Source organism: the organism of the source record quoted next, unplaced genomic scaffold (genome assembly GCF_019419815.1).
Source record: "Pyrus x bretschneideri cultivar Hongxiangsu unplaced genomic scaffold, Pyrus_bretschneideri_v1 Contig1, whole genome shotgun sequence".
In the NCBI taxonomy this organism is placed as follows: Eukaryota; Viridiplantae; Streptophyta; class Magnoliopsida; order Rosales; family Rosaceae; genus Pyrus; species Pyrus x bretschneideri.
In genome coordinates this window covers 13,256,668-13,280,102 of record NW_025999390.1, presented here as the reverse complement: position 1 = coordinate 13,280,102, position 23,435 = coordinate 13,256,668, and the positions used below count along the sequence as shown (strand labels likewise).

Sequence of the window (23,435 nt, the reverse complement as noted above, 5' to 3'; positions counted from 1 at the left end):
TTATTACTTTTACCCTATGTATGCTAGTTTTTAATTATTCGTGCTTCTTCTATTATTGTTTTATTAGCTTCCGCACTGTGCACATGGTTACGTCACCTCTGCGTGATGGCCAGCACGCCCTGATCTCGGTCGGGGTGTGTCACGAACTGATCCCTAAGATTGTCCACAATTAGTCATTTTGATCATTTTGTGAAGAATTTCCGTTAAACTGAGGATGTTTTTATCAAATCAACTCTTCCACTTGAACTGATTGTTTCTTCAATTTAACTAAGAATTTTCATAGAATGACCAAGATGATTGACGGTGGACAATCTCAAATACCACTTCTATCGATTTTAAATTTCATAAACTAAAGTGAAGAGGTACGATAATCTCAAAAACTGTTTTGACTAAAAATCTTTCTTTTTTTTGAATTAAAGTTGCATTTGTGATCATGTTACTTGTACTCTAGTTTTATTAATGAGTAATGACTTCTCTTTTATTTTAAACCACTCCACCCACACCTTTTACATTATCCTTCAATTTTAACATAAAGCAATGATGCCATTTTCTCGTTTCAATTACATTGTTCTGTAGGACAACAACTTAGAAGAAACTTTATCATACAAATTACAACAATGTCTATCATGTGTTAGTTCGTTTAATTATTAAAGGTTCATCTTTCCCCTTTAGGATATAAAATAATAATCATTATTAGATTGTTGCACCGTAATGACAATTCAATAACTTACAAAATATTGTATGCACTTCGTTTCATGCAAATTTCTCATGTTATATACATATAAAGAAGATTGCACACAAAAACAAAACTTGTTCAAATTATAAAACCCATACACACACATTGTACTTTAATACAAAATGGCTCTAAGAGGTGAACAAAAACCACATTTAGATCCCCCAATCCATACATAATACAAGTACCAAATCCAAAAATTCGCCTACTTCTTCCACAACGAGCTCCAAGAGGTGAGGAAAAAATAAAGCCACACTCGGAAAACCCATTGCCTATTATTTTGTGTGCTTCTTCAATGCACACTCACGTCATCAAACACAATCAACCCAATATCCAAATCCACGTCACTCTGTATCTACTACATAGTAGAGAGATTTGTTAGTGTAATCGGAAATATATCGGGAATATATTCTCCTCTTCCTATATCTTTGGTCGCGTATATCCACCGATTGTATGACAGAATTTAGACCAAGAGGCAGAGGGTGCTCCAAAAGATGGACAAAAACCCAATCAAAGCCCTAATGTCTTCCATGTTTTCTTTGCCAGTATATACTTTAGTTCTATATCTAAGTGTTAAAATCAAATGTGAATGTAAAAGTAGACAATGGTGAGTAAAAAACCAGTGCATGCAGATTAGGGCATCTTCTTTTTCTGCCTCATTGAGTTCATCTTCTCAAGCTTCCACTCATCTCTCAGCCTAGCAATGAAGTTATCAGCTTTCGTATTAACATCTGGGCTAGGGCAGAACACGGAGGATCTGCCGCCGCTGCCGCCACCATCACCACCATCTCCAGTGTCCATCACGTTGACTTTACTCTGTACTTCTGACTTTGACTTCAAGTCTTCTTCCTTACGTGGCGACGCATCAACGTCATCAACGTCCTCCAATTCAGGAGATCCACAGCGTGAGCTCTCCGCACTCCGTATCTTAACAAAATCCCCGCGCACAAAAAACTTCAGCTCCGGCATTTTGAACGGCGGAGGAGGTGGCGGCGCCACTGGAATTAACGGACTCTGGCTGCCGCTGTTTACATTTTCCTCGTACAGATAACTGCTCGACTTAGTCGGCAACGGCGGACGGCCACTGGAGGTGGAAGATCGCCGTCGGGAAGTAGCCGGCGGTGGTTGTTGAGGCGGAGTTGGTGGCGCCAGCGGAAAACTAGTATTCCAACTCTTTTGTTTCCGCAATGCCGGCTGTGGTGGTGGTGGTGGAGTTGGAGGCGTCGAGATGGAGTGAACTTTCTTAGTTTTGCTCATTCCCTTTTTGAACAGATTATGAAACACAGAATGTGGCGGCGGTGGGGGTGGCGGTGGAGGAGGTTGCGACGGCGGCGGTCTTGTGAAAAAGTATTCTCCTTCTCCTCCTTGTTGTTGGTCTTCAGGCAGAGAAGCAACAGTTTCGTAGATGTTTCTGGTACCGGTGACCTTGTGCTTCTTCTTCCCCTTTCTCTGATTAGACAGAACCGAAGCCCAAACCATCGCTATCTCCTTCTTCACATTACTCTTCCGGCGCTTCGGCTCTGACCGAATCCGAATTGGCGATGGCGGGGCAGCAGGCCTTGGCGGCGGAGGAGGTGGAGGCGTCGGTGGCGAAGTTCGAACGTTCTCAATTTCTTCACCCTCTTCAGTAATATGATTATTCACTACTTTCTCCGTTTTTGGATGTTTACGTCGAAAGGTCTGATACGTCCTTCTCGTTTTTTGTTGACGTGGTGGAGGCGGCGGTGGAGGTGTCGGTGTTGGTGGCTTTTGCGGCGGGGGATGAGAAGAGTGAAGTACGAAAGTATCCACCGGAATCTCCTTAATTACATCTGAGTACCCCTCGGATCGGCGTTGGTGTGAAGTTGACGGCGCACGATTGTAATTGCCGATTTCGAAGTCGTCGAAGAAGCGGAACTGCGGCTTGTTGTGATCCGGTGTTTCCCACACTGAGTCTTGCCCGAGTTGCCTCAGATCCGGGTACGAGTTGCTGCTCCTCCTCAACCGGCCATCACCGATTTCCGGGGTCCTCCTCTCTGAATATCCAAACCATTGCTGCGGAAGTACAGACCCAGCTGCTTCCGATTCCGATATGTTCGCGCTGTTTGTAGTTACGTTGTCCAAAGGGTGTGGAATATTATGGTCGGGAATGCGATCTTCCTCGGTAGGTGATGCGTCTTCGTTTCGATTGGCGAAAACGCCGCATAGGATTGCGAAAATGACGAGAAACACATTGAGGGAGTCCCAACTTTTCTTGGCGGAAATGGTGGGGCGGAGGAGTTGAGAGGTGAGAGATAGGAATGGAGGGATGGTATAGAAGAGGATGAGTGAGATGATGATGGGGAAGAGGATGATGAGCAACGGTGGACTTAAAAGAGGAGACGGTGAGCCATGGCGGCGAGGCATGGAGGAGGGGGGGTGGGGGTGGTGGTGGTGGTGGTGGTGATGATGATGGTGAGTTGGGACAAGTAGGTGGGGGGTGGCGGTTTTGATGGGTCTTTAGGCTTTGTTTACTTGCGTTGCTTTTGATGAGTTGGGGTTTTAGGGCTTTGCTTGTGGAGATAAAGAGTACAAAATAAGAAATATAGTTTGTTTTTTTGGTCAACAAAAAGAAAAATAATTTGGCAGACAAAGATATGCCCTTTGAAAATCAAATATTAATAATCCACGTTTCATAATTTCTTATTAATCAAAATCCATTGAGAGCGTTGTATTCAAATCGATCCCAATCATAATTTAAATCCATCCTGACTAGTACCTAACGTTTTTTAGAACTTCGGTGATGAGAGAAATACAAAGAGTATACAAACGAAGATATGAGTATCTTTCAAGCGCATAACTCACTCTCTCGGGTACTTGCACTAAATATCTTCTATTGTTATTAAATTTTATAGATGATAGGACGTTCTTTTGAATAAGAATCGGTGTGTTACATGCATTCATCTGAACTATTAATCATGTAGATTTGAATACGTAGACGTAACGTATTACGAAACTGTTATCTTTTATGAACTAGTTTCGTGCTTGTGTAGGTAAATTAGAGATAAGATTGATAAGAACGTGTATAATCAAATAAAATGAAAGCAAAACTATACATGTGAATAATGAGGGTGGATTAGATTGAAGCATTCGAATTAATACCAAAACTTAATCATGCTTAATGCATTATACATAACTTAATATGTTTTTAGAATTGTATGGTAGTGTGTATCACTCCACAATAGTTGTTGATAACAACCAATAGTACACCGACAAATATAAAATTATTTAAAAACATTCAAGTGTAAGAATCTTTTATCCAAATTAATAATCGAACAATACTTCCCTACTCAAAGAAAGAGTAGGAGTTCTTACTCAAAATTATTTGTTGTCGATTTATAGAATTCTGTTTTTTATAATCAGAACTGTTCATATTAAAAATCACTCTATAAAGATCCCTTCTGTACAAAATCAATTAAAACTAAGGTCGTTTAATCATCGAACTGTATAAAATCAAATTAACGGAATTGGTAAAAATATTACGAACCGTCTATATATTTGTTAAAATATATTAACAAAACGACCTTAGTTTCATTTTATTTTTTACAGAAATGATCTTTACCATGTGACTTATAATATGAACAGTTCTGATCATAAGCACAAAACTATATGATTCGAACACGAAGAGTTTTGAGTAGAAGTTTTTACTCATCTTTGAGTAGCTAAGCATTGTTCTTAATAATCTGATCTGCCAATTCACCAAAATAAAAATAAAATAAAATAGATTTTAAAAAGAAGGAAAGATAATTAAAAATATTAATTTGAAGTTCTAAGGCAAGCAAGTTGCAGGTGCAGTCCATATACAGAGAAGCAGAGGACACTTGTACGTACTACTCAACCAATTTCCTTCTCTTTTCTCTTTGTTTGAATGATTGGAGCGTGGTTGCGATCATTGAAATTGTATACCCCTTTACAATGAAAACACCACGACTGTTCCTCTTTGGTGACAATCTGTCAAACAAGAATTTTTCAAAATTTAAAAAACCCTTAATCCTGGAGAGAATTTGCTGTTTTATAGCGGGTTTTAGAGTTTATGTAGAGCCATGCACGTGATGAGAGATAAAGACTTACAAATGTGTTGTGACATATCTTCTTTTGAGTTTATTTCCCATCACGTAACTTGAGTTTCTGATCGTGTGAGAGCGATGAACGCAAGGGCACCAAAAAATATCTTGCTTTTTACTTTTCCTATTGTTTTAGAGTTCATTATTGGTAATACAGCTTTTTACGTGACCAGTTTTCCTACATGTTTTTCTTTTAACTATTTTGATTTCAGACTGTAAAGGAGGCTTTAACATTAATTAACCAACACATTTGTTTTCAAATTATGACTTTCTAGTGTGTGGAAAATTTTACTTGGAAAAAAAGCCAGAAGCCAAGTGTGACAACCACTAGTGCTTAAAAATCATAGCAGGAGCTGAAGAGCGCACTACTAAGCAGAAGCTGTGCTGTGGGAAAAAGCTATAATTCGAATCCTAGTGCTTTTGGCTTATCCCATGTCCCACGCATGTCCTTACATATAGAGAGGCCTCAGCTTCCATGGCGTGCAAGCAACTTTTTCAAACATCAGAAACAGAAGGGGTTAAGAAAGGACAGCTGCCATGGCCACCACGACCAAGTGTCGTCCAAATTTCTTCAAGGGGACGGCTATGCCTAATAGCTAGCGTTTAGGGACACCCTTTTCTTTCTTTCTAACTTTTTCTTTACATTTTTCTCACGTGAAAATGGGATATCTCCATTGTTTTGTGACTTAATTAACAAAAGTGACTACCAATCTCGATCCCTTTATTTTTCTTACGATCTTTTCTTAATTTTTAGATTAAATAGATTAAAAGATAATCCAAATAAAAGAAAACGAGTCATTTTGTAGGACATAATTTCTTGCTTCTCTCCAAGTTAAACTCCATGCTAATACAAACTGTTGTTATTCATTAGTGGACATTTCATCATACTGATACTTAAAACAAAATCATTGCTAAAAGCAAAAATTCACACCCACTTTGGATGGAAAGTTGTATTTTTAATAATAATAAATAAATAACCTATGATACAAGTGACCCAATTTGATATTCAAATTATCAAAAAAAAAAAAAAAAAAAAAACACTCCTTAAAAATGGACTTTTGGGGTAAAAAAAATATGATGCAAGAATAGGGTTGGGTTCGGTTGGCAAACCATGCCAAATTTCTTGTGCCACCTGCCAACCACATATACGTAATTACCAAAAATCAATTACCACTAGCCAATCGTCTTCTTGCTGTTGCCAAAAATTGGTTCATCCAAAATTATTGGTTGGTTCGGTTGGTAAATGGCACAACCGGTGGTTTCCACTCCTTCCTTGTTATCTTCCAGTTCCAAGGGCTCAATTTAATTTTCAGATTGGGGTGCTTGTTCGGTTGCATTGTGTGGTTCATTTTGGGTTAATCTATGTTGTGCACTAGTGGTTGTTTGGCTAGACTCCATCATCCTAAACGTAAGCAACGCTTATACATTCAAAATCATATATGTGTACGTGTATATATAGTATCAATAATCATCATGCTATCAATTTTGTTAACAATATTTTCTATATTTGTTATGGCATGAATCATATACATATACATGTACATATATTTTTTAAACCCTAAAACTAAGGACTCATTTATTTTCTAAACCCTAAAACTGAGGAATCAAGCATGTAAAAAATACCTAAAATATCTTAATAGAAATATATATATTGGTAGGTATGGCATACCACCAGTATACAAAATCAATTACCAAAGTCATGCCATTATCGGTTATGTAAAATGCCAACCGATTATAGAAAAATGCCAAAACTATACCATACCATTATGAGCCGACCGATATAGTTCGATCGGTAAATCGATTTATGGCAAAATTTCCCACCCCTATGCAAGAGTAGAACCACTAATTTTAATTAGCACCAAAATTTTGTTCAGATTTGTACATATATCAATGGTCAAGAATCTCCGCTTACCCATACCACATCCCAAAGTGTTATGTATGTCAAAGTAACTCTGTAGTTTAAAGTAGCTTAGAACACCGCTCAAATAATAATTAATAAAAATAAAGTGTCGTCCAAAAAAGTATGCAGCACTATGGGCTTAAATTGAGATAAACGTAGTTCAAATTTTGGGCCTTCACATGTGGGCCGAAATGTGATGGCAATCAAGAAACCGGTCGCGTTCTTTTTAGCATGGAAACTTATAACCAAAAACCCTAATTCTGAATCCTCCTGCAAATGCCTTAACCCCCGGAACTTGGATCAACTCTTCGGTCACCTGGTCGTAGAGCTTTCTCTCTCTTCTGGATTTGATTTTGGGTTTGTTTCATAAGGCTGAATCAGAGAGATGGTGTGGTTTCAGTGCGAGGATTGCGGAGACAACCTCAAGAAACCCAAGGTTTTGGGTCACTTTAACTGCTGCTCGGCTCGAAAGGTCTCTTCTTTCCCTATCTAAGACTCTGTTTGGTTGCCGAGAAAGTTTGGGTTTTAACTTTTTGGGTTGCTAATATTGTCGCTGTTGTTGTTGTTCTTGTTGAAACAATGTTTCAGCTTTCGTGCATTGATTGCGGAGAGACATTTGGGAGAGACACCGTTCAAGGTCACACACAATGTATGACTGAGGCGGTGAGCGCTCATTGTTTGGATTACGAATCGAACGGTTTGGATTAGGAAATATTTTGAATTCAAGGGTTTGGTTTCTTTGTTTTTGTTTGCAGGAAAAATACGGTCCCAAGGGGGCACAAGGGAAACCTTTGAATGGTGGGGGAGCCAAGCCCAACAACAACAAGGATGGAAAGCAGCAACCCGATTTTGATATTACTGTCGGGCTGACTAAGCGATTTCCATGGTTTTGTAGGTATATTCATCTCATCCTAGTTCGTTCATAATCTTTTATTCGCGTATTTGTTTAGAGGGCGTATCAAACGAATGCGGTGAATTTGAAAGCAATGGTCCGAATTGATCCAGTTAGTTTGATTGAAGAAATGCATCATCTGAACATATGTACAGTCAGTTTTCTTTTCATGATTGGGATCTGATCATAGGTTGCTGGATATATATTTGTACTTTCAGTATTTGCAACACTAAAGCCACTAGTGAGCAGACCCTGCTGCTGCATGCTGAAGGAAAGAAGCACAGGGCAAAAGCCCGAGCCATCCATGCAGGAAAGCAACAGCCTAAGCAGCCGGAAGAATCTGTTCCGGATACTGAACCTCCACCCAAGGACACTCCCAAGGGTGAAGTTCTTGAGAATAAACAAATAGAAGAACCTAAATCGCATGATGCGTCTAGAGTCAATTCCGAACATCAAAGTCCTGAAGCAGAGAATTACACCTTGCTGAAAAATAAAAAGAGAAAGCTTGATGCATCCAAGAACGATGAATCGAGAAAGAAGACTAAGGATAATACATCAGATGAAGTAGGAAATGGCAAAGTGGTTCAGAGTGGGAAGACAGAAGCAAATAGGAGAGAGGGAGAACTCACTACGAAAATAAAGTGGAAGAAGTTGATTACATCAACCCTAAAATCGGTATGAAATCTGAGTAAAATCGTTTCTTGCTTTACACTAAAATTGTGCAATGTATTTGTGAAATGGACACGATATCATGAAAGATGCACCTTTATATACATTTGTTTTACGTCATTGCTAGTTTTCAGAATAAAATTGATCTGCGTTATTATGCATGGGTGCAGAATGACGGAGTCCTGAAGATGAGGAAATTGAAAAAACTTGTGCTGAAGGCTCTTGAAGAATCCGGCATAACAGATGACGAAACCAAACTGAGTACTAAGCTTGAGCACAAGGTTTGCGGCCAATCCAATGTTTATTTGTTCATCTTTATTCATGATCTGCAAACTAGTAGTATCAACTTGTCTTCGACTCATCCTTTACATTATTTTTTACAATACTTATTTATTGGTGCCAGATCAATTCGAGCTCCAAATTTAGAGTCGACAACAAGTATGTTCATTTGGCTGCCAAGGATTAAAGTGCGTCAGTTTGAAGCGGAGTGTGACTCACTTCAGCGTAGTATATTGTCCTTTGAAGCCTTATCCCTTCATTCAAATTCAGATTCGAACGCCGAGTTACAAGTATAGGACGCGGGGGAGCTTAGGTTACATCTACGTTTTCTGATCATTTCTTCCGTTTGAAGAGTTTTCGGAAGAAATATCCTTGTCATTAATTCTTCAATTCTCTATGAATGAGACATTGTAACGATTGTCCCGTAGTAAAAGATGCATTCTTAATTTGTTTTGTGTTTCGGAGAGAAAGCTTAATAAAAAACTTAATGTTTATCTTCACCAACAAGGTCATGAAATAACAAGAAGAAGATGATAAATACCCGTCCTCTGTACTTTAGGTACTATGTTTGCAGGCAACGGGTGATGATAACTGCGGCGAGTGTAGAAACGGAAGCACTTTGATTCAGCTCCAACTCCCCTCTACAGTCGACAAGGTCGATGCCTTTGGAATGAGACTGATTTGCAATCTGTTCTACTCCGGTCATCTGATCATAAAACTTCACCTTACAAAGTCGAGAGTCAAATCAAATATCCCATGTTATTGGTCACCTATGTTGCACAACAACATGAGATACGTCGACATGGCGACATGAAAAATTTCAAAAAATAAGGACACAAATACGGTTAAAATGCGACAATTAAAATATAATAAATTTATTATAAATATATATATATATTAAAAACAATACTTTGAATTCATAATAATTAAACGGATGCGAATGGAGAGAAAGAGGACCTGTCAACAAACTTTTAGGTTTTAGAAAAAGGACTGAAGAGTAGGTCGCAAACTTTAGGTTTTAGAAAGTTTCAATATTTACAAAATTATCCCAAAATGTCTTTGACGTTTACAAAAAATCTCCATGTCCAAACCGTGTCTGAACCTACTTTTTGCAGCCTTCACAGCGGATAGAGACCTTCAAAACCTATGTCTGTAAAACAGAGAAGAAGATGTTATAAACATGTGAAAGTTGTATTCTTTTGTGATTGGTGTTGTTCCGGGAGCGTCCAAGGCATGTCGGGTGTCCAACACTCCGGAGAGAGAAGAATGGCGGAAAGCGCCAATTGGTTGAAGGTTACGTTCATTCGCTCAAGTACTAACTCAACTGCAACATGGAATTGGCACTCGGGAATGAAGCAGCCGAAATCCTCGGTGTGTCTGTGCAACAGTCAGTCTTAACAGATGAATAAGTCTCATGTATGTTGGTTGCAAGCACGACCAGACAAGTCAACAAATCAGATTTTGATCCGAATTCGATAATAGTATAAACGGTTCCGAATTAATACAACATAGTGGGTAGTGTGTCCTTGTAATGACGGCTCAGGGCCTTGCTTAAGCTCTGTCGTGTAACCATAACTTTAATGCTGTGCTTAATTATAAGTTCACGCTATAAGGCTCGTTAAGTTTGTCATTTAATGAGCTAAGATGATGGAAAGCTCGTACAATGGTCAACTTCTGGTTTCGGCAACTGAAATGCGTTCAAAGTTTAAAGATGACACATCCCTGTATTTCACCTCCATAAAATTCTGTATAGTTACGAAGTTTACAAACTCAAATACCCGTCTCGCCGCCATTTGTTCATACAAATATGAAAATACGAAAACTGTAGCTCATCATCATCCAGAGCTTGTAGTCTTGACGTCTAAAGAATTGTATGGGAAGTTCAGGTTCTTTTCATCTACTCCTTTCCTTTTTTTCATTTACCTCCCCTTCCACCGGAAAAGAACAAAAAAACAAAAAATCAAAAAAACGTTAGTATTTGTGTCCTTACAGGCCCTTCCAATCCCACTGATTTCTTCATGCTTGTGAAGATGTTGCTAGCACGCTTCCGATTGAGCAAATCTAGAACATCCGAAACAATGCTATGATCAACAGCACGACAGAACAAACTAGTGCCTGAAACAATTGGATAATTATGCCAATTAATTCTCTGATACATGGTTGACGATGTAAACTTTAAACTGCAGAAACACGCTAGAATGGAAACACGTAATCGAAAGAAAGAGAGATATACAGCAATTGCAGAGGCGGCTAGTCCTGCTCGCTCCCTAGGATCCTTCCGATAGTAATTTCCAAAATAGAGAACTGTGGCATAGTACCACATTAATGGGAATACGAAGCCTAAAAGAAAACTGCGGTGCAAGATACAGGAGTGAGACAAGGAATAATGAAAACAGAGGAGGGATAGAGGAATTAAAGATACTCACGAAAACCATCCTATCCCACAGCCAAAGCATGGAAGCTGTTTCTCGTATATTCCCGACGGAAAGTCTTCTGCATCTCTAATTAGGGAATATTTGCCTTTTTCAGGATCTGCAGCATCTTTTGCTTGCCCTACCATGACCATAATATCTCTCACTTGTCTGGATCAACAGTTGATATAAAAGATCCAGTAGCTATAAGGATCTTGTTTATAGACAGAAATAGAAATTACATATATCCGGGATCAGATTCATGACATTTTAAAATTACAACTGCATTCCAGCCCAGTATTTGTTCAGGAAGTCTATTAACACAATCATCAATTCTAGCATGCTGATACATTCTCCCGCTAATAGGTTGTAGCCAAGCTGATTAGTGCTGGAAGTTGATACAACTAGAGGCATTCCAGTTTAAGTACAATGTTAAAAATTATCTAAACAACAAACTATCATAATTGGAAACAGTGAATGAATGACGAAAAACACAATTTGATAGAACAAACACATTCCATAGTCCATGAGAGGAAGATTGATATTTGTCACGGATAATTCTGAAAGCACTTATAAGTTATAAGTTGCGAATCCCAAATAGGCTTCGCTAAAGAAAATGTGAAAACAATAGCCTACCTTTAAATATTGAATAATATCGAGCTGATGGTCTCAAACGTTCAAGATGCTTTTCCGATGGTGATTTCACTAGCTCAAGGTCGTTTGAAGCATCTGCAACACCAATAAATCTTGTATCAGAGTAAGGAAGTAGTAAAATCATGACTGGTCATGTCAACTTAATCATTTTAGTTCTGAACAAGTAAATATATAGTCATAATTTATATATGCAAAGAAGATTAAGCCCGAGTAATCAAGAGAAGTTTGCATACTTTGATCCATGCGTCCTACAGCAGAATTGCAGATGAATACGAGGAGTCAAAATCCTGAATTCTGTTACCACAACTTTGTATGCCTGTTCCACAAAATTAGAACTTCAGTTCATATCCAATTTATCCCGGATTTTTTTTTTTTTTGGTCATAATCTTTGAGAAAACATTCATCTTTACTTGCTCACATAACAAACATAAAACTTGAACTAAAGTTTGCAACTGCTTGGAGCTAAACAAGCCCTCCCTTATATGCTTAAAAATAATTCAGAAGTCACCTTTCTCATGGCATACAAATTCATTCCATACAAATTAAAGCATACTACGGGAATCGAGATCATTAGCTTAAACCGGAATTGAACACAAGCAATTGATTGTGGCTAATCAAGCACTCCCCTTATTATGGTTAAAAAGGATTCACAAATCACCTTTCTCGGGGCATGCAAATTCATTCAGTACAAAATTATAGCCTACTACGGGATCGTTCACTTAAACCGGAACTGAACACACAGGTGGATTGGACCCAGAAACATTGCTATTCGCCAGCTCAGGTGGACATACGACACAGGATTTACACGGTACTATGATGGACAACTACTTGGGACAACAAAACCTTAGTTCTTGTGAGTGGTGTCCTAAAAAAATTTCATTAACCATTAACTCATATCTAATTATCTATGAATGTGCTGCAAAAACTTCCACAATTATTCCAAATCACCCCAATTCAGCTCATAAATCATTGAACTAAGAAATTCAAAATTCAAGCACACAATCATATCAAGACAAATTATTGAATACCCATCAAGTATTAACAAGAAAGTTTGGCAAAGCTTTGAACTTTATGCAAATCCCAACAAACCTAGAAGAGAAAAACAGTTTATTCAAACAAATCAATCATAAAAATTGAAAGAAAATTTGCGGATAGAAGAGCTGGAAGAGAAGAAGGAACTTACCCAATGATTTGCAGGAACTGGGGAGCAAAATTCCAATGAATTTTCTCCTCCACAGATCAAAAATTCAGAGGGGATCTTTGTGAATTAGAGGGAGAGAGGTGTCTTGTACATGTCAAGCAAGGTTCCCTTCAGCATTAAACAACTGAAAGCTCAGAAAAATTGACTCCTCCTTTCTGTCTATTGTCTTTAAAAAAAAAAAATTAATTGTTATTGACATTTTAAAATTCTTATTCTACATTTTAAATTTTTTATATTTAAAAAAAAAAATAAGAATGTAGAATAAGATTTTTAAAGTACCAATAACACTTTCTTTAAAAAATAAAACAAATAAAATACAGTTGACATACTTATCAAGTTATTAAAAGAAGTATTTCTTTATATTTTTTTTTTCTAAGGGTTTTGGTTTTATTGATATGTTTTTATATTTGGTAGTAGTTGCTAAAATTATTCCAACGGGATTTTTTTGGTGAACATTTTAAGAATTCGTAAATCGTGTCTATTCATCGTATATTATACAAATAGTGTTTGTCCAATACTGTCTGTTTTTAATTTTAAATAAAAATATTTAAAATAATTTATGATCGTACGATGTATAATGAACGAACACGATTCTAGGATCATCAAGATCCTCACCAAAAGAAACCGGCAATGTTTCGGATTCAAAATTATTTGCTGAATGGTTGGCGGAGGAACCAAAGATTTTGATTGGATGATAGTCAAAAAGACACCTAAGCCCATCGTGTTTGACGCTCAATTTTCTGCGGAACTATGCAATATGATTGGTCGGGGGCTTCAGGGCCTTAGAGCTCCCACAGTTGACATGTCATTTTTCCGTTGTTTTTGTTTTTCTATTTTCCGGTTTATGCGCCCGCAATGATTGGAAAGAAATTATGCTATTAACCAAGATTATCTTTATCATTCAATATTACCATCTGATAGTATTCCTCTTTAATTGTAAATAAAATGTTTTAGGTTTGAATCTCATGGATAACGAATTCAATATCAAATTAGATTGCCCATTGTGTGGCTTAGCCGAACTCTCACTCCTTTTAATGTAAAAATATCGATGTACTAAAAAAAATAAAAAATAAAACCAAGATTATCTTTAATTTTAAAATTTTAATTTGTAAAAAATACTAGGTTGGATACTCTCTGAAGTCCTAGTATATGAATAACGATTTAAAACAAAATTGCACCTTAACCTTTTCATTAAAATTTAAAACTTCAAAAAACTAGTGTGCATGGAACTTTATTGACTATGTTTAAGAATGCAATGCGTACACACGACATTTATTAATTTACGATTATCATTGCAAATGTCAGTTCGACTAGTCGCTTGAAGATATATACAAATTTATGAATGAACTGTTAATTTTGTTCTTGAATTACCACCTCAATGAAAATTATGTTTCTAAACTATTTTTTTAGAAAAATCACTTATTGAATTTTAAAAATCTGTCAATTACATCCTTAATATTATTTGAAGCTACTATATTCAATAGTAACAATTTAAGTTATGTTGCTTGTATGTCATTCACGTTAGAATGTAGATTGGTAGTCTTTCATAAAGAAATAGTGTATGAAGTTAACTTTGGAGGATAAATTGGTAGTTTTACATAATAAATAGTGTAAGTTAACTTCGGATGGTAAATTAGACGCTAGATTTGCAACCTATATGAAATGTTAAGGGCTTATAGGTGAGAAAATGACAATATTACATTCTAAAGTGTGTCTAAAGTGTGTCAAGTGATTTAAGTTGACGAAAACTTGAATAAAATAGCTTTAATTATAATACACTACAAGAAAAGTGATTATTAGGTGCGGTCAACTAAGGGCAAATGGAAGAATTCGCCTCTATTAATAAGATATTAGATGCAAAAATATTATTTGCCCGTATTAGTTCTATTAGGGGCGTTTAAATCAGCCCTTAATATGGGAATAATTTCCAGCTCTTAATTTTAATAACTAGTAAGGGAAACATGTAACATCCCACATCGACCAACAGAGCGGGGGTGATGTGCCTTATATGTACATGCCCACCTCCATATATAGCACAAGATATTTTAGAACTCACCGGTTTCGGGTTCCTTCGGAACTCTGAAGTTAAGCGAATTCGGGTGAGAGCAATCATAGGATGGGTTAGTTGCTCGTGAGTTCCCAAAAACAAAACTGTGAGGGCATGGTCTCTCTTGTGCTGTTTATTCACTCTATCAAGTATCAATAGCATTATCTATTCTCCTTCTCTTTGTTCTTTCCCTTCATTTTTCGTTCTCCTTTTTTCTTTATTTCTTAATGCTTGTCATTGGTGGATTGAAATCAAGATAAAGAGATCATTAGGGATTGAGAAAGCTTAACACTTTGATTGATTTCTGAAGTTTATTATTCTTTCTTTTCTCTTGTTCTGCAACGTTCATACAGGTAATAATTTTCATTATTTTTCTTTACCCAGTTATTTTGATTTTGAGTTTTGTATATATTTTGTGCGATTACGTTATGAACCCAAATTGTCTCTATTTGAATTTGAGCTTTCTCTTTTGCTTTTATATGTTTTGTAGGTTTTGTTTGGTATTCGATTTGGAAAGGGAGGCAGTATTCGAGTGCGTATTTTTACTTTTTGGGAAGATTAGTAACAATTATTATGATCTTGTGTTTTGTGTTTACAGGGAAGATGGAACACATACTTTTCATATGCATCAAGGAGAGATTGAAGACAGACTTTTAATCATGTTATGTGTTTGAATCAAGGGATTGAGTCTTTGAGTAGATTTAGATTTGGAGAGAATTTTTAGAGAACCTTATGTACTGGGATGGATTTGTATGTATTCATCGTACGCCTATCATGTAACATTTTGTATCTAATCAATCGAAGAATGTAACTTTAATATTAATTTGTTGGCAATAATTCTTGTTTCTTCATCTGGGTTGGTGATGATATTAGTTTTGAATAATAATTTTTGAAGAACTGAAAAGAATTATAAATATTCTTGACTTTGAAAATGTGAGAATACGTGTCAAACAATTAATGGTGGAATAGAAATCGTTTCTCAATTTCCAAAATGCAATATGACAAATAAAAACTCAATTAAATACAAATTATTAGAGTAGGGGCCTTAATAATCGCCCCTAAAGCTTTTAACATCCGCAACTAATGTTTTTTTCACGTCACACTTGCCTACATGGCATAATAACTATTAGAGGCGGAAATATGTACCCTTTCATCTCTATTTATCAATAGCAACACCTTTTTTAGGTGCAAATTTAATATCCTCCCCTCCTTACTATTAGGTGCGGAAATCTTTTTTTTTTGGCCCTATTTTTAACTAATAGATGCAAATGTTTTAGCCTCTATTTGTTCTAGTTTTGTAGTGATAGTAGGGATGAAATTAGCAATTTGTAATAGATTTAGGGACTTATTTTGTCACAAAAAATAATTCATGGACCTAATTTTCACTAAGGTGATAGTTTATGAACTAAATCGAAACTTCATCCTATATCTATTGACTATGGTATAGATGCTTATATGTATTTATTGACTATGTTATGGATGAATTTTTTTTTAATATTCTTTAAAAAGGGGGACAATTGGTGGCAAGCCATAGTTATTCATCCCTTTCGGGGGCCGGGAAAACTCACAGAGACATTTCAACCTCCTCTTGACCACAATCAAACAGAGTCACTAGTTTGGAGCCTCGAACTTGAGACCTCCTTGTTGTTTTTTATGTTATGGATGATAACCTCTTGTGAGTTGTAATGGTGAGACGTATATTTTTTTACCATGTATGAATAAATAAAGCTCTAAGAATATGATACGACTTTATGGTTTTCTTGTTTTTACGATAATTTCATTACTTTTAATATCAATTTTGATTTTTTGACCTAAATGAAATTAGTCCATCAATATTATCAAAGTGGTTAATACGCTCACACCATATGAACACATCAATATGGGATCCACCTTTATACGTATTACTACTCAAAACATCTCACATGACGATTGATTGTGGGTTTCTTTTTGTTTTTGTGAACCAAATATTATATATAGGCTTTGTAGCTAAAATGATTTTGATTTATGAGATTGACATAACTTCTTACTTTAGTTCTTGACAATGAAAATCGGTAGAAGTGGTTCCTGAATTTGTCCACTGTAAATCATTTTGATGATTTCATGAAAAATCTGTCATTAAATGAAGATGGTGGTTTGACAAAATTACCCTTAAAAAGATGATCACATAGCCGTTCACGTGACAATAAAGAATTACATCATGGTTACATGACAGTCCAACAACTTTCAATATAAAGAAGATAAATTTTAGAGAAGTAAACTTGAATCAATGGGAAGAAGTAGGAGGAGGGCCATTTGGTTTGGCTTGGTGGTTAGCTTGCCCAACAAATTAAAGGATGATTATATAATCTAACGGTCAGATTTTGGTTGTTGACTTTTTGATTGATCGTATCTCCTTAATTAATTAACTTTCATCATCTAAAGCAAAGGGGATATAGGGGTATGCATCCTTCAAGTTACTTAGGTTGCAAGTAATCATAAATTAATTTGTTTAACTATTCATCATACTGTTGAGGGTCAATGATCGCTGATTGACCTTGCAAGTTGGTGTGATCTGATTGAAAATATCTAATCTCAAGCCATCAATTTATAAATTTATAAACTTGTTTAGTATATAAGCATAAATCTATTCACGTCTTTATCTTTTCATCTTTCATATAGCGTGAGTTAAGAATTATGCTTGAATTTTATCGGTTATCTTTCTGCGCATTTTCTCTATTTGCATTAGTTAAAATTCGTCAAGTTATACATCCAATATAATAGTTACATTTTTCATTGAAGAAATTTAAGGATGCATAAAAGTTACAATTGTTTGTGGCAAAATAAAAATCGAAATTTACATTTGTTGGTTGAGTTTTATTGGGTCACCAAGCAAATCAGGCGTTGAATGGACAAAACCAGTCCATATTTGAACTCATAAAACCAAAAAATAAACCTACAAAAAAACCCACGAACACATTGAAGCCCATGAAAAATTAACTACCACCTTACAGCATAATACAGATATACTGGCACGGTGACATTACTGGAAAAAAAAACCTGATCTTCAATATTACACGTAGTATACTCCTGTTCTGAGAAATAAAAGAAAATAATTCGAACAACATTGTTTAAAATTGACACGAAACGACACGGTGCAGTATAACTCGGTGACTCACCGCTGTAAGTTGTTCTCTAACTGGTTAGCTAAATATCCAGGTCTCTCTGGAACGCCACGTTCGAGAGACGACGACCCAAGAATTCAACACCAAACTCCATACCCAAGCCACGTTTCCTCTTTCTCTCTCTCTCCTTTCCTATTTATTTCTCCTCTGCGCCTGAAATTTAAGTTCTTCCCTTCCTATCAGTGCTTCACTTAACAAGAATTTCCAGGGAGGAGGGAAAGTTGAAAAATGGGGGATGAAAGGGGTTCCTCACACGTGTCAGACAGTAACAGTCTTGATCACCACGACAACGATGATCAGAGCCGTACGCTGGACATATACCCTCTTAGCAGCTACTACTTTGCTTCCAAGGAAGCCATTCCTGTCAAGGACGAAACTCCAGCTGATCGTCTTCACCGATTGAAGTCCAAGTACCTTTTTTTTTTCTTGGGTTTTTATTTATTAATCTGTGTATTCTCAATTGGGTTTCCTTTATTTTTCATTAATTTTTGCTTAAAAATAGAAATATTAATTTTGGTTTTGTGGTTGTTGAAATATAGTTATGCTGCTTATGGATTGAGGACTTGTGTGGAAGCAGTTATTCTGGTTGGTTCTTCGTCCTTCCCAAGCAACATGTTTTATTATTTATATATTTTTATTCGAGCGATATTCTAATTAATCTAATCTAATGTAAACTACTGGGAGAGGGATTTCGATATCTAAAATGTGATTAAATTTGGAATTGGCTTTCCATAATTCAGGTTGAGTTGTTCAAACATCCTCATGTGCTGCTCTTGCAAATAAGAAACTGCATTTTTAAGCTTCCCGGGGGTCGCTTAAGACCCTGGCGAATCAGGTGAATTGAACTTATCAGTTTCGTCGAAATAAGTGCGAGATTTCAAGTGAGGTTACACTAAAATGGGATTTGTTTGAACCCGCAGAGATCGACGGATTGAAACGTAAGCTGTCGAGGAAGCTTTGTATCAATGCAGATGGTGATGGGATTCCTTGGGAGGTAAGGAAAATGGAATATGTTTGTTTTGTTTTGGGGGTGGTATTCAGATCGAAAAATTGTTGGTAATTGTTGCTTCAAGGTTTAGGTTGGGGAGTGTCTTGGGGTATGGTGGAGGCACGACTTCGAAACATTGCTCTGTCGAGACTTGCCGCCTCGAGTTGAAAACCCAAAGGTAGCTTGTTTGGTCTCCCTCTCAGTCTCATATGTGTTAATAACGGTTAACTAACTACACGATGTGGCAACCGATCTGTTAATGATCATCCTGATTGATGTATAGAAGAGTGCTAGGATCAGTTGCCCGTGCGGTGGTGCTGATTTGGCTGCGCTTTGTGGCTAGGATCAGCCCGCCTAGGTGTGCAACTGATCGTAGCACTCCCTTGATGTATAATATATTATGTCATCGACTCATCAGTTAATGTGTTATGAAAATATGGTATTCCTAACAAGGCTGCTTCAACTGGGTAGCCAACAAGTATGATTTCTTATGTTTATGTCATTATGTAGGAGTGCACCAAACTATTCATCGTGAAGTTACCAGATTGTCGGAAGTTCATTGCGCCAAAAAACCAAAAATTGCTCGCTATTCCCTTGTGCCAGATCGCCAAAAACAACGAGGTAAATGATCTTAAAATTTGTGTCCGTACATGTTTATGAGTGTCGTACGAGTGTTTGAACATGCGAGGGAGATTGAATCAGTCTATTGTGTTGTGTTCCACAGACGTATGGACCTGTTATATCAGGTGTTCCGGATATGCTATCAACGTTTACCATCAACATTATAGATGATTAAGATCGTTTTGATCGCCATTGTAGAGCATGCGGTGTGGTTTGCAGACAAGGATTAGGAGTAAAAATGTGTGTTGGAGAAAGTTGTTCCCTAGGAAGCTAGCTTTCTCTCTGTAAATTTTGACAAACGTTTGTGTATGTATTTCGTGTGTAGATTTCGTAAAGGAGCAGAGGTGTTGAAGACACCAATATAAATGATAATTGTTATGTTTGGCCTGAGTTTTGTTCCTTCTTCAACTTCTATTTCCGACGACGGCTCTCTTGGAGAATTAAAAGAAGAAAGATCGTCGTCTATGGAAATCGGAAGTTGAAAAATGAAGGTTACCTCTTCACTGAACTGAAATTTCATGACTACCAATTGTACTCTGCCCTGCTGTGTGATGCAGTTTTCCCTCATCAAATCTCTCAACTTTCTCAAATCTCTTAACTTTCTCAACTTCACCGTGAGTAGAGCAAGCACCTAGCAGTGCACCCTATAAAGCAGCATTCGGTTTCGTAGACATACTCGATTAAACTCATGAGCCTCCCTCACCCGTCTGCTTCGCCCGCGACATCAACCATACATCCGTAGTGCTCTAGTTTTGGATCAATTTGGTGAGCTATATTCATTGAAGCAAACAAATCCTTTCCCTTTTCCACCAAGCCTGCATGAGCACAACATGTTAAAACCCCAACAAATGTTGCATCGTTAGGTCTCTCACCTTTGCTCATCATCTCCTCGAACTAGTTGATCCCGGGTTCGCCTTTCCCATTAAAAGCATATCCCCAAATCAGAGTGTTCCGGGAAATAACGTTTCTCAAAATTTGGCGAAAAACACTACAAGCAGCATCCAAGTCTCCACATTTACAATACAAGTTTATACGTGAATTCCTCCACAGATGCAACTTTTTGCAGAAGTCCTTTAGAATCCGTGTAAGAGTGTATCCATTTCCCTACATCAACAGCTCCCAAATGAGCACAAGCAGGCAAAACCGAAACCACAGTCGCTTCATCTGGTTCAAAACTCTGATCCAACATCTCACGAAAAAGTTACAAACCCTTGCTATCTCATACACCATGCGCTCAGCACGAACTCATCGAGTTCCAAGAAACAACATTCCGTTCACCCATTTGCCTAAATAAACACAACCCCGTACTGACATCACCCGTTTTGCAAAACCCACGAACCATCAAATTCCAAACGATGACATTAATTTCTCTGAGACAAAGCATCAAACACCTTCTTAGCATCCCCCATTCTCCCGCAAGTTACACAAAGCTCAATAACCCCAATCGAACTAAAACATTCAAACCCCAACTCTCAGAATCTGTCCATGGACACACTGGCCTAGTGTAATCGCAAATGTTGGAGCACGACTTGAGCAACGGCGCGTAAGTATACTCCTCGGGGCGAATTCCCCGGTCTTTCACGAGAGAGAATGTATACGGATCGTTCAAAGGGCTTGCAGAGTGAGAATCCTTTGATCATGGAGTTGAAGAGGAGGATGTTGGGGTAGCAGATTTGATCGAAAACGCGATTTGCGTAGCTCATTTTGTTGAGTGACCAACAAACGGAGACGAAGTGGCCAAGGCCATGACGGAGGAGGAGGGCGTGGATTTGGTGGAGACGGGTTCCGGTTTTGTGGCCGTGGAGGAGGCGGAGGACACGCCGCTCCGCCTCACGGCAAGCTCTGCTCATGGTTGTAGAGTGGAGCTCAGGAGTACTTGGTTGGGTGAAGTTTGAGATGGGGAGTTGGAGGGAACCGGTGGCTAAACGGTAACCGTAATTCAAAAGGGAATGCGGTTTTTGACGACAACTCAAAGAACGTCGTATAAGAAATAAGGCCAGGGGAATCTCATCAATTCTAGCATCCTGGGAATTACACTGGAAAACTACGTGATGAGATATGTGTCCTAAAATTTAAATCCAAAGCCATATGTATCATACAAATAATGATTTCGATGCGCGGTCTCATTCTCTTTAAAAAGACGTGTCATGAGCTAATACGCAAAGCTTTAATATTCTCGATATCCAGTTTGACCTTTTTACTGATCCTCAATTCATTCCATCATCTAGTCAAGTTCATCATCTTGTACAGATAAATAGTGTTTCGCAATGAAATTATTAGTGCGTTTAACATCTTACTAGCCATGTATTGTGCTTCCAGTGGCATCGTAGTTTCCCTTCTAACATGACATGGTGTTCTTGCACATCAACATGGTGGGAGCATCATAAAAGTTAATGTTGTTTCTTCTTTGTTGATAATGTTTACCAATCATTTATCTTCTTCTGCCGGCAAATTTTCAAGAAGTAGAAAAGGCTAAAAGTCACAACTAAAATGACGTCGTGTACTCTCTTCTATTACAAAAAAAATATCAAGCCACACAAAGGCAAGACTTCGAATCTTCAAGTCCGTGTGGTAGCTCCTTGAATTCTATGGCCCTTACCACTTAAAGTCACATCAGCTTTCCTATATGACAAGCCATCGCGGCCACGTGGTCTGCATCACTTACCCTCCACCTACAAGTACATCCAACAAGGTCAGTCGTGTTAGTGACACTCGTTTATTGACGTGTTCGTTAATGGTACGCTTGAATAGTTATTCATGTTGATGTCATGCTTGAATAGTCATTTACATCTGTTTACGAATTGTTTATACTCGCTTGGATATATAGTGAATTAAAATCTATTGACAAATTTCGAAGATTACTTTCCACATACAAGTGCATGTACGGATATCAGTTTTAAATTATGTTACCGACAATCGTTCATGCATTCTTAGATAATTGATTACATTATTGACAAGTTGTGAAATCTGCTTTCATCAATAACTGGTCATCTACGCGGACGAACTGCAAATGAAAGTAGTATATTTGTCATGCATGACACACCAATCCTACGTAATTCATAAAAATCTATTACCATTTGTATTTTGTGACAGAAAGAACTTGGTTGCTGAATAATTCAGCAGCCGGTTCTGCTTACAACCAGTCCGGAATAGATACTTATCCAAATTTTTTATTAAAAATTTAAAACTTGAACACATGTCCATCCCGGATTGGTTGTAAGCAAGATCAACTGCTGAATTTACAGCAGCCAAGTTGTGTTGTTTTGTGGCATCACAATTATCAACTAACAAACAGCTATTCAAAGCGAAGTGTGAACGAAAGATTTGTCAACATCTATTTTCAAGTCTATTTCAAGTAGTCAATTGAGTGAATTAGGAATGAGGATTCTCTCCGGATCCTTTTGTGAGAATTCTAAAGATTTTCAAATTGTATCCGTTTATCGTACATTGTACAGTCAAAAATTATTTTAAATACTTTTATTTGAAATTTAATATGAATAGTATCTGACGAAAATTGACCACACGATATACAATGAACGAACATGATTTAGGGATCTCTAAGATCCTTACAAAAATGATCTAGAGAGGACCCTCATTCGCGAATTAGTTCATCTACATTTCATATATTATCATCATTTTCACGTGCCTTGACTTTCCTTTTTCATTTTTTATAAAATAAAAGTCATGCAATCTTCCTCTCATTCTCTGTATGTGGCTTAAGGCTAGAACAGCATGCGTGTCTTGTACATCTAAGTTTAAATTTTATTTAATATTTAGATTTTTTTTATGTAATCAAT

The 23,435-nt window shown here is 37.2% G+C and overlaps 4 protein-coding genes and 1 pseudogene across 7 annotated transcripts; 2 read left to right on the top strand and 3 right to left on the bottom strand.

Annotated features, from left to right (window-relative positions):
* Positions 1 to 1,366: 1,366 nt before the first annotated feature.
* LOC103932564 (serine/arginine repetitive matrix protein 1-like) lies at positions 1,367 to 3,118 on the bottom strand. The gene has a single exon (XM_009342193.3). It carries the CDS (start codon positions 3,116 to 3,118, stop codon positions 1,367 to 1,369), a length of 1,752 nt encoding a protein of 583 aa, XP_009340468.2.
* A 3,843-nt stretch (positions 3,119 to 6,961) lies between these two features.
* LOC103932565 (UBP1-associated proteins 1C-like) lies at positions 6,962 to 9,001 on the top strand. Of its 2 annotated transcripts, none has more exons than XM_009342194.3 (6): positions 6,962 to 7,187; positions 7,304 to 7,378; positions 7,471 to 7,610; positions 7,826 to 8,282; positions 8,447 to 8,557; positions 8,680 to 9,001. In XM_009342194.3, the coding sequence occupies exons 1-6, from the start codon at positions 7,101 to 7,103 to the stop codon at positions 8,740 to 8,742; spliced, it is 933 nt and encodes a 310-aa protein (XP_009340469.2). In that variant the 5' UTR covers positions 6,962 to 7,100; the 3' UTR covers positions 8,743 to 9,001. The 2 variants fall into 2 exon arrangements, with proteins under 2 accessions (XP_009340469.2, XP_048443215.1); XM_048587258.1 differs by having other exon boundaries at positions 7,111 to 7,187; positions 7,304 to 7,364; positions 7,443 to 7,610.
* A 1,247-nt stretch (positions 9,002 to 10,248) lies between these two features.
* Positions 10,249 to 12,965, bottom strand: LOC103932567. 3 transcript variants are annotated; one of them, XM_048587264.1, is made up of 7 exons: positions 12,804 to 12,962; positions 12,649 to 12,709; positions 11,854 to 11,936; positions 11,603 to 11,695; positions 10,982 to 11,108; positions 10,789 to 10,906; positions 10,249 to 10,670 (listed from the first exon to the last, which is right to left on the bottom strand). In XM_048587264.1, exons 3-7 carry the CDS (start codon positions 11,861 to 11,863, stop codon positions 10,617 to 10,619), a joined length of 402 nt encoding a protein of 133 aa, XP_048443221.1. In that variant the 5' UTR covers positions 11,864 to 11,936; positions 12,649 to 12,709; positions 12,804 to 12,962; the 3' UTR covers positions 10,249 to 10,616. The 3 variants fall into 3 exon arrangements, 2 of the variants coding, with proteins under 2 accessions (XP_048443221.1, XP_009340470.1); XR_001951808.2 differs by lacking the exon at positions 12,649 to 12,709 and having other exon boundaries at positions 10,982 to 11,137; positions 12,804 to 12,965; XM_009342195.3 differs by lacking the exon at positions 12,649 to 12,709.
* Positions 12,966 to 18,005: 5,040 nt separating this feature from the next.
* On the top strand, positions 18,006 to 20,028 carry LOC103932568 (pre-mRNA cleavage factor Im 25 kDa subunit 1). The gene is given in 8 exon segments (XM_009342196.3): positions 18,006 to 18,439; positions 18,569 to 18,614; positions 18,770 to 18,850; positions 18,852 to 18,864; positions 18,950 to 19,023; positions 19,109 to 19,195; positions 19,528 to 19,638; positions 19,742 to 20,028. Coding segments are annotated over 8 exon segments (666 nt in total). The 5' UTR covers positions 18,006 to 18,257; the 3' UTR covers positions 19,814 to 20,028.
* Positions 19,900 to 21,680, bottom strand: LOC103932577 (annotated as a pseudogene).
* Positions 21,681 to 23,435: the final 1,755 nt, after the last annotated feature.

Bases quoted from the DNA above. Each gene is read 5' to 3' on its own strand.
- LOC103932567 (XM_048587264.1), bottom strand. The intron at 10,907-10,981 runs GTGAGTATCTTT...CTTGCACCGCAG, and splicing joins TGTGGGATAGGATGGTTTTC to TTTTCTTTTAGGCTTCGTAT. The intron at 10,671-10,788 runs GTATATCTCTCT...CAATTGTTTCAG, and splicing joins TAGCCGCCTCTGCAATTGCT to GCACTAGTTTGTTCTGTCGT.
- LOC103932564 (XM_009342193.3), bottom strand. From the start codon at position 3,118: ATGCCTCGCCGCCATGGCTCACCGTCTCCTCTTTTAAGTCCACCGTTG.
- LOC103932565 (XM_009342194.3), top strand. From the start codon at position 7,101: ATGGTGTGGTTTCAGTGCGAGGATTGCGGAGACAACCTCAAGAAACCC. The intron at 7,611-7,825 runs GTATATTCATCT...TTGTACTTTCAG, and splicing joins CGATTTCCATGGTTTTGTAG to TATTTGCAACACTAAAGCCA. The intron at 8,283-8,446 runs GTATGAAATCTG...GCATGGGTGCAG, and splicing joins TTACATCAACCCTAAAATCG to AATGACGGAGTCCTGAAGAT.